This window comes from Hibiscus syriacus, unplaced genomic scaffold (assembly GCF_006381635.1).
Source record: "Hibiscus syriacus cultivar Baekdansim isolate YM2019G1 unplaced genomic scaffold, ASM638163v2 tig00116997_pilon, whole genome shotgun sequence".
NCBI classification, from domain to species: Eukaryota; Viridiplantae; Streptophyta; class Magnoliopsida; order Malvales; family Malvaceae; genus Hibiscus; species Hibiscus syriacus.
Window position 1 is genome coordinate 937,715 of NW_024063513.1, and position 12,181 is coordinate 949,895.

The 12,181-nt window shown below is 33.0% G+C and overlaps 2 protein-coding genes across 3 annotated transcripts; one reads left to right on the forward strand and one right to left on the reverse strand.

The window, feature by feature from the left end:
* Positions 1–1,543: 1,543 nt before the first annotated feature.
* LOC120193947 (chaperonin-like RbcX protein 2, chloroplastic) lies at positions 1,544–10,157 on the reverse strand. 2 transcript variants are annotated; one of them, XM_039196368.1, is made up of 6 exons: positions 10,123–10,157; positions 2,553–2,892; positions 2,356–2,447; positions 2,169–2,226; positions 1,881–1,946; positions 1,544–1,797 (listed from the first exon to the last, which is right to left on the reverse strand). In XM_039196368.1, exons 2-6 carry the CDS (start codon positions 2,859–2,861, stop codon positions 1,675–1,677), a joined length of 648 nt encoding a protein of 215 aa, XP_039052299.1. In that variant the 5' UTR covers positions 2,862–2,892; positions 10,123–10,157; the 3' UTR covers positions 1,544–1,674. The 2 variants fall into 2 exon arrangements, with proteins under 2 accessions (XP_039052299.1, XP_039052298.1); XM_039196367.1 differs by lacking the exon at positions 10,123–10,157 and having other exon boundaries at positions 2,553–2,897.
* On the forward strand, positions 6,071–6,690 carry LOC120193948 (cyclin-dependent protein kinase inhibitor SMR13-like). The gene has a single exon (XM_039196369.1). The coding sequence runs from the start codon at positions 6,300–6,302 to the stop codon at positions 6,672–6,674; it is 375 nt and encodes a 124-aa protein (XP_039052300.1). The 5' UTR covers positions 6,071–6,299; the 3' UTR covers positions 6,675–6,690.
* Positions 10,158–12,181: the final 2,024 nt, after the last annotated feature.

The window sequence follows — 12,181 nt, forward strand, 5'->3', positions numbered from 1 at the left end:
CAAACATGGTAGATCAAATTCGAAAAGCAAGAAGAATTTAAAGTGATACAACTGTGGAAAGAAGTGCCACTTGAAGAATGACTGTTGTAGTCTAGCTAAAAACTCCAATCCACAAGGCAATACTTCCAACACTTCAGATGATGGAGATGCTCTATGTTGTGAAGCAGCAACAACCATGGAAGGTAGAAATAGATTTGCAGATATATGGCTTATCAATTTGGAAGCAACATATCACATGAACTTAAGAAGAGAATGGTTTCATCATTATAAACATTTCTTAGAAGGATTTGTGTATAGTTGCAATGATCATGCTTTAGAGATTGTTTGCGTTGGAACCATCAAACTGAAGATGTATGACGAAACAATTAAAGTTGTTTGAGATGTGCGACACGTGAAAGGTCTGAAGAAAAATTTATTATCCTACGGACTATTGGATAATAATGCAAACAAGATCGAAACACGAAAAAAATATGAAGGTGTTTCATGGAGAGCTTGTGGTGATGAAAGGCGAAATGATAGCTGCGAATGTATATATTGATGGGAGAGACCTTGCTAGATGCAGAAGCCTCTGTTGCCTCATGTAGTTCAGATTCTGCAATGCTATGATATCAGAAACTTGGACACATGTCAGAACAAAGAATGAAAGTCCTTGTGAAACAAAAGCTACTTTCAGGCTTAAAAAATGTACCACTTCCTTTGTTTGAGCATTGTATAACAAGTAAGCAACATCTGTTAAAATTCAACAAATCAAATTCTAGGGGCAAGAGTGTTCTAAAATTGGTTCATTCTGATGTATGGCAAGCACCTATTACATCCCTAGGCGGAGCAAAGTACTTTGTCTCATTTATTGATAACTACTCCAAGAATATTCTACTTTTGCCCGTGGTTTTTACCCTATATTATATAGGAGTTTTCTTATCCAATTAGTCCATAAACTTTAGGTTATTTACAATATTAGTCTCTAATCTTCAACTATAAATAGCCTAGCCCTTTGCCATTCATAACCATACCAAATCACTCCAACTTTCTTCCAATACTAGAGAAATTAGAGAGTTTTCTTGAGAGTTGTTTTATCTTTTTTTTATCAAGAGAGAATTATCATTATTTTATCCTTGTTAAATCGAGAGAAATTGTAATTCCTATTTTCTCATAGTGAAATTCTTCTACCTTTGTATGTGGTTTTTACTCTATATTATTTAGGGGTTTTCCACGTAAAATATGTGTATTATTTATCTTAATTGTTATTTTCTCAAATTATCAGTTGCAATTTTACTCTATCGGATAGTCGTGTTGAGACAAGATTACTTGAGCGGGCAGCCTGTCTATTATAGCAGCTGTTGTTCTACTGCTACTAACTTATACAGACTGTTTTTGCGTTTATTCAAGACATCTAGACCTGCTCGTTAAATGCATGAACTCTTGTTGGGATTAATTTAGTTAGTTTATATAATCAGCTTTTAGAAAAGGCATCTAACAAATTTGATGCTCCGATGCAACATTTGCCAAAGAAGAAAAGTTCAATGCACTAAATTCAAATCACATCGAGCAATCTCAGCTTCCATTAGAACCATCTAAAATGATGGGTTGTATTATATACAACATTCACTTGGGACCATACAATAACGTGTTGATTTTGCAGAGAAGAAGAAAAAAAATCAGATAGAACAGGGTCCCTCAGCCAATCTTCTCTGTGTTTGTATCATCGGAGGGCCAAACCACAGTCTCCATGAGCCGCTCGCGCATCAGCTCCAAGTTCTCGTCTGAAATCTCTTTGTATATTTCAGCATGATCACATTTCTAATACCAGCATAACACACAGGGTTATAACATATGTATATATTGAATTTGTTAAAGTAAAAACCAAAGAGATTTTTCATTACCTTAATCCATTTCCCATACAAATGAAGCCTTGTTATCATCACTCTTTCAGCAAGCTCTTGCCTCTCCTGTCATTGCCAAAGATTAATAACCTCATTTCTACTCTTCTTCTTTTTAAATACCTCATATCGAATTCACAGTTCTACATGAGGTTAACTGGTTCATATTATCATGTTATAATTGTAATTGATGTGTTCTTTTTGTCCAAAAAAGAAGTGAAAAGTTTCTTAGCCTAGCTAGAATTTTTGGTGGAAGGAAAACAGTAAGAAGAAAAGACTCTTTAAAGTTACCTTGCCAAGGATGCGTAAGAAATGCTTGCCATCACTGGGCTTATTGTCTGCTGTAAAACTGCCAAAATCACAACAGTTAAATTTCACATCTTTCTAGGCATCCCCATTAGACAGCTACAGGATCATCAGAAACAGAACGTATTGGAATATATTTGTATACAACACTGGCCACCAGTATGCCACTTACTGATAGAACCATGTATATTGCGGTGGATTCATCTCATAGAGCTGATTCAGAACAGTCCTCACTGCTTTGTACGTGAAATAGTTGAGTAATTGCTGCAAAAAGAAAAATAAGCCACCAAAGCAATAAATGCCTATTTAGGTCAGTACCATGTTACTGCAGATTTCAGAAAACTTTGTACTGTAAACTAAACATCTTACCGTTTTAACATCCCCAAAAGTATCTTCATAGTGCCCTCCTAAATTGTCGACAACCATGAGTTCTCGGTCCTTGCGCTGTTTCCTTGAACTCTTGTTCACGACACCTGGAATCATCTTGTAAGACAACCTCGAATGATGCCATGAGTTTACAAAAGAGCTCCCCAAATCCAGAGACAGTGGTTTTGGTACCGCGTGCTTTCTTTTCATTGTAAACGTCCTTTGCATAATCAACTCCCCGCCAGTTTTGAGGTTCATCTTGGTGGACGGCAATGCATCCAGGCACAAACATGGACCGGTTTGAGAGTCCATAGCTGATGAACCCACCACAGATAAAGCTCCCGCCATCTTTTCTTGGTGACTCGAGCTCTCAAACTGACAACAATTGGATACTTTCAAAACACCTACTGATCAAGGTTTATTGCTTTGGTTTTTCTTGGTATTAACAGGAAAACAAAGAAAAATAAAGGATACCACCAACTGAAGAGAATAAAGAGTATGATATAGTTGTTTGGTAACTTGGTATCCAAGAAAATTGGGGGGGGGGGTTTGAAGATGGGAAGTCAAAGAGAAATTAAAGGGAAAAAAGTCTTTTTTTTGGGTTGGCTGCAGAGTGAACGTGTGAAGAATGAGGTGCTTTTGAAAGGGTAGGTGAAGCTTAACCACTAACCAGACAGATTTTGAGGTCCGAGACGCAAAATCAAAGATGGCTTAGCTTGCATGTGTTTGATTACGAGCTCCGACAAAAAGTAACAACCACCTTGACGGTTGCCTAGATTTGGTGGGTCTCTTTGTTATTTGCCATTTGTTTGAATATAATGAATTTTGCCGTATAAACGTGTCAAATTCATCAAAGATTCGGTACGACTAAATGTGTGTTTTATCTTCTCCTTTTTCAAATTTCAACCTTCAACGCAACGTGGGATCAGGTATATGTTACGTTTATAATTCTTCCAAGAGTTCAAAAACAGCTATGCATTTGAAAATAAATTGTATTCAAATTTGACCCTAAAATATGGAACGGGCCAAACCAACGAGAGACACTTGGCAACATAGTTTTTTTTTTTCATTATGCTAGGCGGACTAATTACTTAACCCAATATGCCACAACTAAAATTATTTAGGGAACTAAAAATTTTGTTCCAGTGTTTATGGAACTCGTTACGTCAACATGACGAGTTTCACTAAAAATTATATTTTAATAGACTTAGACATTAGGTCCAATATTTTATTATTTTTTTAAAACTCGTAATATCGTCATGACGGATACCATTAAAATAATTTTTAATTTAGAGATTCTCTTTTAAAAATAAATTTTCTAAAAAAATGGAACTCTACATGCTGACGTAACGAGTTCTAACGATCATTTTGATAATTTTTTATTGAATAAAAAAAATACTAAATTGAACATTCAAAGCATTAACTAATACATCACATTACATCAGAAACATTAACCCCTACATAACATTTGAAACATTAACTCATAAATTACATTACAATACAATATAAGGATTAAGTGGTTACTCACAAACATTAGTCTTCATAGTCAGTTGACTCATTAAGTTCTTCAATCTTCCATTCTTTCTCTTATTTCCTTTTATATATAAATAGTTCAAGTTATTGAAGTTCAACTTCTATATTATCAGATACGTCAGGAGATTTTGTTTTTGATGTGAAATGAGTTGCGGCTTGCATGTGATACTCGACAAATAAGTCAACATTACTCACCGAATTGGTAATGTATGTGTCAATCATTGTTCGAACTGCAACATCATTGTTTAGATAACCCATTGGCAAATGTTGTGGAACCAAAGAGGTTGAAAACCTGAACTGTAGTAAAAAAAATTGTTGAATATTCAGTAGCTCCAACCTTATTTGAAATTTTCGTTATCAAGTCAAAAAGTCGAATGTCTTACTCGAAAGAGATGATGAAAGATCCCCCTTACAATAACTTGTTCATGGAAAATTTCGGAATATGAACTTGAACAATGGAATTTTGTGTCTAATATAGGTGTGGTTATATATAGCATTGAAAAAGTTAAGGTGAATTATGATAGGTTATGATGAATTATTAAATATGTTTAAAAATCATTCAATTGTTTGATATATCAGTGAATTGAAGTGATATATCACCGAAAAGTTCAAAAATGAAGTGATTGTGCACTGAAAAGTTTTTGTCATTGTGCACTAAATGTTCTTTGAGAAAATGACTTTTTTTTATCAAAGCATTGATAAAAAACATCATACAATTGTCTGATACATCATTAAATTGAAGTGATATATCATTAAAAAATTTATGTCATTGTGCATTAAATGATATCTGAGAAAAATATGTTTTTCATTAAAGCATTGTCAAAAAACCATTCAGTGGTCTAATGTCTCACTGAATTGAAGTGATATATCATTGAAAAGTTTTTTTCGTTTTGCATTAAATGATCATTGATATAATAGCTCATTTTTGTTTTAAATTGGTTTATGTTTTGTGAATCTTCACAAAACTGCTACTTTTTACAATTTCATTGAAGTAATAGAAAATTTTCTCAAACAATGGTGAACAAATTTTCCACAGTTGTCCATTCCAATGGTCAAATTTTATAAACTTTTCGACGTTTTCTTATTCTCAATTTTCATATTATTATTTTCCATTATTCTCTATAAGTTGTTTGCTACGTCAGATTGGTAAGTCTTCATACTTCTTATTATTCTTAACGATTTTCATCTTCTTATTCTCTTCTTATGTTCACTAAGTATCGACTTTATTGTCTCTTTTGTCCACTCCTCATCTGAAGACGAGCTTGAATCCGAATTGTCGGAGTCTGAGTCATCATACCCAAAAAAACCGTGAATTGCTTCTCAAAATTTTGTCTTTCCCACTTCTCATATAAACTCCATCAACTCATTCCACTCATATTTATACAAAAAATGTATCAAAATGATCGTTAAAACTCGTCACACCTACAGAACGATTTCCATCAATTCAAAAATATGATCGTTACCCAAAGACTATAAACGATTACTTTTTTAAATTAAACGGAAATCGTCACCTCGGCATGAGAGTTCCTTTATTTTTTTATATATAATTTATTTTTTTAAAAACTATAAATTTAAAAAATATTATTTAATAAAACTCATCACGTCGATATGACGAGTTTTAAAAAAAATAATAAAATATTAAATCTTCTTAGTCTAATAAAACATATTTTCTAGTAGAACTCGTCATGTTGAGTTTTATGAATACTATAATAAATATCGTAATTCCTTGAATAATTTTCTTTGTGACGTATTAGGCTAAATAATTAGCTCGTATAGAGTATTCGTCAAAATAAACCTGACAACACATAGTATACGAATGAACCTAATTTTTTGGAACGGGCCCTCCGGCCCATGAACCTTTTTTTTTGGTCCTTTAATACTGCTTAGGGCAGCGGTCACACCCTGCCCAAAGCTTCTTCAAATCAAATATCAACACCCCGCATTCATAACCCTATGAAATCTCTCTCTCTCTCTCTCTCTCAGTTTTCTCTAGGATTTTGATTCTATCTGTTCATATTATTTTAGTCGCTTTATTTGTGATCTAGTTTTTGAGTCGTTTTGGTTCTTTTCCTACTAAACCCAACTTCATAACTCGCCTTAAGTTTGGCTTCTACCCCGTAACTGCAACAACTACACCATGATTTTTTCTTGGGTGGTTTCATGACAATTTGATTAGTTTTGTTGCTGTTTTTTTTTTAACTTTACCACCCACTTTCAATGGCACCAAGCAGCGGAAGAGGCAAAACAACAAGAAAAGCAAGCAAGCACAGAAGAAGAAGAGACACGAAGAAGCTTGTGAAGTCCAACAACTTCAATACTCAAACGACATCACCAGTGTCGGAGGATTTGCGTTCTGAGATGGATGGATTCGATCATAGTGAAGGAGTCGATGATATCGCTACTGCATGTCCATGCTCCACACCAAAAGCTAAAAGGTTTCGGATACCAGAGATCGACACATGCCCTCCAGCACCCAAGAAGCGAAGACCCCTTCCCTCAAATTGCTCATTGCGAAGAACTCCTATTGCTTTCTTTGCTCCTCCAGATATAGAGCTCTTCTTCGTCTGTGCATTTAGAGACATCTCAGTCTGATGATAAGTTCTAGCTTTTGCATAAAATTTGAATACCATTATTCTGTTTGATTTTCTTATAGTTTAGGGTTTTAGTTTATATCTTTGGAGCTTACAGTGTGAGATATGAATACTACTTTGAAGAAGAAGCAGCAGCCGGTAGCATTGCTACTTTTTTTATTGGGGGTGCTGCTAATTAATTTTAATAAGTAGAGTTTCAAATTTGTAGGGTACAGTAATCGCAAATTTAGCTTTAATTCCAACTTTTCTTTTTCAAAAGTAATGCTAATTAATTTTAATAAGTAGAGTTTTAAATTTGTAGGGTACAATAATCACAAACTTTAATGTTGAGAGGACGAATTTAAATTTATAAAATTTTAATAATTCGTACCTGATATCATAGGTTATGGAATGATACCTGACACCCAACTTTTGGAAGCACTATTGATAATGTGGTAACTAGAAAAAGGTTAAATAAAGAGAGTTGATTAATGGGTAAGTTGGTGTAATTTGTCGGATTTATATGTAAAACAAATAGAAGGAAAAAACTTTCCGCATAAAAGGTGTTCCCCACGTATGTTTCTTTACGGGTGAAGACTCGCACCAGCTGACCTCAGAGACTTTATTAAATAATGACGTGCTTGTTTTCCCTTTGAAAAACATATCATCAAGTCGGCTGCTCAACAATATATAAATTAGTTATTCCCCCGACGATTGCGATGGGGTTAACGGAGCTCAGCCCAGCGGTGGTAGGAGAATCCTAGGAAGAGACTCGTGCTCAATCACCCTTACTGTAACATCTAAAAATAATAATAATTTCTTTAATCATTAAGATAAATTAATTCATGTTGCAATAATTATTATTCATAAAAGCATTAAGAAATAAAAATGAATTAGATTAAAAATATTTACTTAATTTTTTTAAAAGATTGTGCAAGATAATACATAATCTTACCTTGTGTGTGTACATGAGAGAAGAAAAAGTACAAGAGGACATTGGGATGAGGGATATTAATGATATATAATGAACTGTTCGTCAAATTAGTTTATTTATTTATGTGGTGAATTTAATTAGCTGCATATGGATTATGGATAGATGTCATCACTCCAACGATGAATTCATGTTAATTATCGACTTCAGGTTGATTGTCAGAGTTAATTTGTTTAACATAGTTAGCTTTGCCAACTTTTTTGTAGAATCCGAGGTTGCCTTACCCACATACAAAACACTACTGTAGTTTAATATTCAACTCAAGGCACTTGGTGTGTACTCAACTCTCTCTTCTTTCAATTTTCTCATTTAAGTAGATTAAATAATATAAATTTTTTATAGTTTTCTATTATATACTTTTCTAAAAATACTTCACATTTATAAATTTTACACGTTAATAATTTATTATACATATATATTTTCTTCTCGGTTTCCTGACTAATCTGGATCAACCAGCATTGTATCCCTGACTTTTGGTGGATGAGTCTCCCAACATAAATTTTTTGCATACACACTCAAACTCGAGACATGCTTAAACGATATCAAGCTATTTACCACTTGAATTAACACGTTGATGATTTGTTATACATATTTTGACTCGCGTTATATCATATATTAATTATTTTTCTTATAAATTCTTTTAATTAATTTTATCCTATCAAAACTATCATGTCCATATGAAATAAAATTCAAATAAGACAATGAAATAAATGATTATCTTATTAAAGTTAAAAAAATAAAATATATACTATCATAAGACTACATTAAATTATTAAAGAAATGTATAATATTAATAATATGGATTTAGGCAATACTTCCATCTAGATTACCTTCAAATTTTTAGTGTTGTTAACCAATAAAAAGGTAAAAAAAATGCTAAAGAAAACATATATGATTTGATATTTGTCATCTCAACCTGTAATGTAACATATTTAACTCCACTCCTAATAAAATGAGTTTCACTGGGAGTTTGTCTAAAGGAGAGTATCCGAGGTTCTGGTAAAAACAGAGAACATGTGAAATGGTTTAAAAATCAAACCAGTGTCGATTGACAGGTTGAGTTGGGGCCTATAGAATCTTACTTACTTCAGTTCCGTTTAAAATTACGACGGTGTTGCACGAATTAACTTACCTAAATAATTAAAGGAATTGTTGTTGTTCTAGAGATCATTCGTTCGAGTATCAACGGTTGCAGCAAAATGATTTAGTTTTCATTATCAAACTGTCAAGGTCTTTCTCTTCTTTTCAAATACATGCATGTGAAGGATATTCTTTGGGAGATAAATTATTGGGTCGACCGACTACTTTGAAAAGGCTTAAACTTTAAAGCAAGTATCTACGTATCTCAATTCTCAAGACTTTGAAGCCAACAATAGGCTTATCTCAGACATATTCTTTATTAGTTGTACTACTAAAGGATCTGCATGCATGTCAATTGTCAAGCTCCAGAATTCTTAAAATATTTGGAAAACGAATGGAATATATGTAAACATCAGATTCAGACCCAAAGATATATAAAAAGGAAAAGCCAAATTCATTATCAGAGCAGAGGATTCTTCTGGAAATTTTGTGGCAGCTTTTATCCAACTTTGCTTTGGCCATTGCAGTATATCCAAATTCCAAACCAAAAGCAAATCAAAGATGGGTTGGGAAGGGCTCGCCCATACTCTTCAAAAAAACATAAAAAAAGAAAATTGCTTTGGCTTTTTAGACTGCTGCAGGAGTTCCACTACTACCCGGCACCTCAATAATCTCATGAGGTGAAAACTCTTCATATAAGCTTTACATTAAAGTAGATACATTTTCGGTTAATAATTGATCTAATCATTTACTACATCACATACTAGATCAGATGTTTTTAATTAAAATTGCGATTCCTTGATATTCTGCTGTTTCTCTTATGCTCATCGTCTGAACAAGAGAAAAAGAAGTACTTTCTCTTCTTTTCCTTCACCTTAATTAAATTCATCTGCTTTTCTTTCCTTTGTAAGGCACCCTTTGTTAGAAGATTAATTAACCCGTCTTGACATCTCATCTTCAAAATAATCTTTCAGAGAACGAGGGCTGAGTTTTAGAGATCAATGGGTTTTTATTTTTTAAAGAAAAACTTTGGGCCACAGATGCCCTTTGTTGAACAGATTCTTGCGAGAGAATAAAGTGTAAATTTGTCTGGGAATTGAAAAAGTTGAAGTTCTTATAAAAGGAATGACAAAAGCAGAAAAATAATACAATACAAAAAATCATGCAAGGCCTGCTTGGCGACACTGTGAACATGTTCTCCTTGATTTATACATATTATCATAAGTTGATGACTGCTAAAATGCGTGTATGTATTGTGCAAAATTTACCTGGTGATTTCTGATCTTCAGCAGGTGTTATTTTTGAGTGTATGTGCTATTCATTCCTTGACTTTATCTTTCTCCATCTTAAGATATTAACCAAGATGAGCAAAGTTTGATGAATGTTCTCTTTAGTATGTAGTCCTACTGTATATTCTCTTCTTTTTCATATCCTCCATAGCTGAATATTAAGGGAAAGGAACTACTTTCTTTTCTTTTCCTTCTTCTTTCATTTCCTTTTTTTTTCTGGCCATTAAAATGCATTCAAAGATGGAAAAGCATTGATTCTATTGTCATCGTAGAATAATAACGTTAAGAGCGTCTATAAGATCGTAATGTTACCTTTGGTCCACAATTCCCCTTTGTTGAACATTCTTTAATATGGAGATAAAGCAGTGTGTGTATATACGAAACTTTGAAGAAATGCGTGCTTCAACATCGGTCATATGTGTACAGTATCATAACATCGAATTGTATTTATAATTCTAAAATAATTAAAATTTTAAAAGATAAATTACGCATGTTATAACCGTTACGTGTTACATAACGTTCGTAATTACGATATCGTATCTGTATCCTCAACCATTAACCAATATTGTAATCATATTTTAGTACCATGTAAATGTGCACTAAATACATGTGCTCCAGCACTAAACGTGGGAGGTATATCCAGAAATATCCAACCAATCCATGGAATTTGTTGTGTTTGATCAAAAGCTTGGTTGATTCTTACATAATCTCTTTGCTGAGATCTTTGGTATTATTGCATATTCTGTTCTCCAACACTACTTTCTTTTCTTTTATTTTTAGCTTTGTTTTTCTGGGTGTCTGCAACTAGGGGAGAGAGTGTGGTGGTGAATGATTAATTGAAAAGAAAAGAATTCCAACTCATGCATGTATATGCATGTATGTATCTTTTTTAATGCAAGAGAAGAAGAAATTAATGAATGGTGTCTTTTTGTATATCAGAAATTTATGCTGCTGCCGCTTGGTCCACTAACACTAATAGCACCCTTTATTCACCTTGTTGGACCTTTGTTTTTCGGGTGGGGGATAGATAACCTAAGCTACAAATGATTGGAATCCATGCATCCTCCAAAACCATAAAATTTTCTCATGCCTCCATCAATGGTTGAACTTCAATCAAGAGCAGCATTATTTATTTATTTATTTAATATAATTTTAATGTATGAATTACATTACATCCCTTATTAATATGTGTAAATTCAACTCTGAATGGTAATAGAACTCTCAAGTAGTTCAATCTTATGGTAATTAATTATAAATTTGATCTTAGCTTATAAAAGAGTATCGATGGAAATAACAATCATATGGTCAAATTTAATTTTATTTGGCTATGAACAATACAATGAACCCATGATCCTCACCAAATCGACCTCTTTCATTATTTTTATATTATTATTAAGATTAATTATCATTTATAAATATGGGTAAAATTGTCCCAATAGTCCACACGAGTAAAAAAAAGTGTATTAAGTCGTCTTCAAAAATAATTTAAGAATTGCGGCAAATGCTACAGTACATGACAAACTCGTCACACTCACATGATGAGTTTGCTCAAATAATATTTTTTATTTAAACTCGTCACGTGGACACGATGAGTTCTAATAAAATATATTTCTTTTTATTGGATTTTGTCACTTCGGAATTAAAAATTTCAATAAAAAATATATTTTATTAAAACTCGTCATGCCAACTTGTGATTTCCAAGTCACTGTAACAAATACTATAGTTCGAAAAATAAAATAAAAATCTAATGCGACTAAATAATTAACTTGCAGAGGCCCAGACCCAATCAATATCCAGTCCGTCAGCTATTGTTATGGATCTAATTCAACAAGTTCATTAATTAAAGGGGAAAATGTCATCTACATATCAGAGGGACCAATTTCTAACACTATTGCATCTTATCCAAGACTGGAATGCTGCATGCTTGCCTGGAATAAGATTCTATCAATACTTTTAGTTTGGGATTCGAAAGAAAAAATAGCAGCTCCTAGCCGACGACCCATTAAGCTATGAAAGCCCAATAAATTTCAGACCACAGGCCCGACTTACTGCAATTCAAAATATCCGGATCTTGAGTTCAGTAGCCAGCTAATCACTAACACTAATTTTTAGAATTTATATCGATTTTATCACTAGATTTTAAATTAATTAAATTATGTCATTAAATTT

Bases quoted from the DNA above. Each gene is read 5' to 3' on its own strand.
- LOC120193947 (XM_039196367.1), bottom strand. From the start codon at position 2,897: ATGGCGGGAGCTTTATCTGTGGTGGGTTCATCAGCTATGGACTCTCAA. The intron at 2,448-2,552 runs GTAAGATGTTTA...TTCTTTTTGCAG, and splicing joins CTTTTGGGGATGTTAAAACG to CAATTACTCAACTATTTCAC. The intron at 1,798-1,880 runs GTAATGAAAAAT...TGCTGGTATTAG, and splicing joins TGTATGGGAAATGGATTAAG to AAATGTGATCATGCTGAAAT.
- LOC120193948 (XM_039196369.1), top strand. From the start codon at position 6,300: ATGGCACCAAGCAGCGGAAGAGGCAAAACAACAAGAAAAGCAAGCAAG.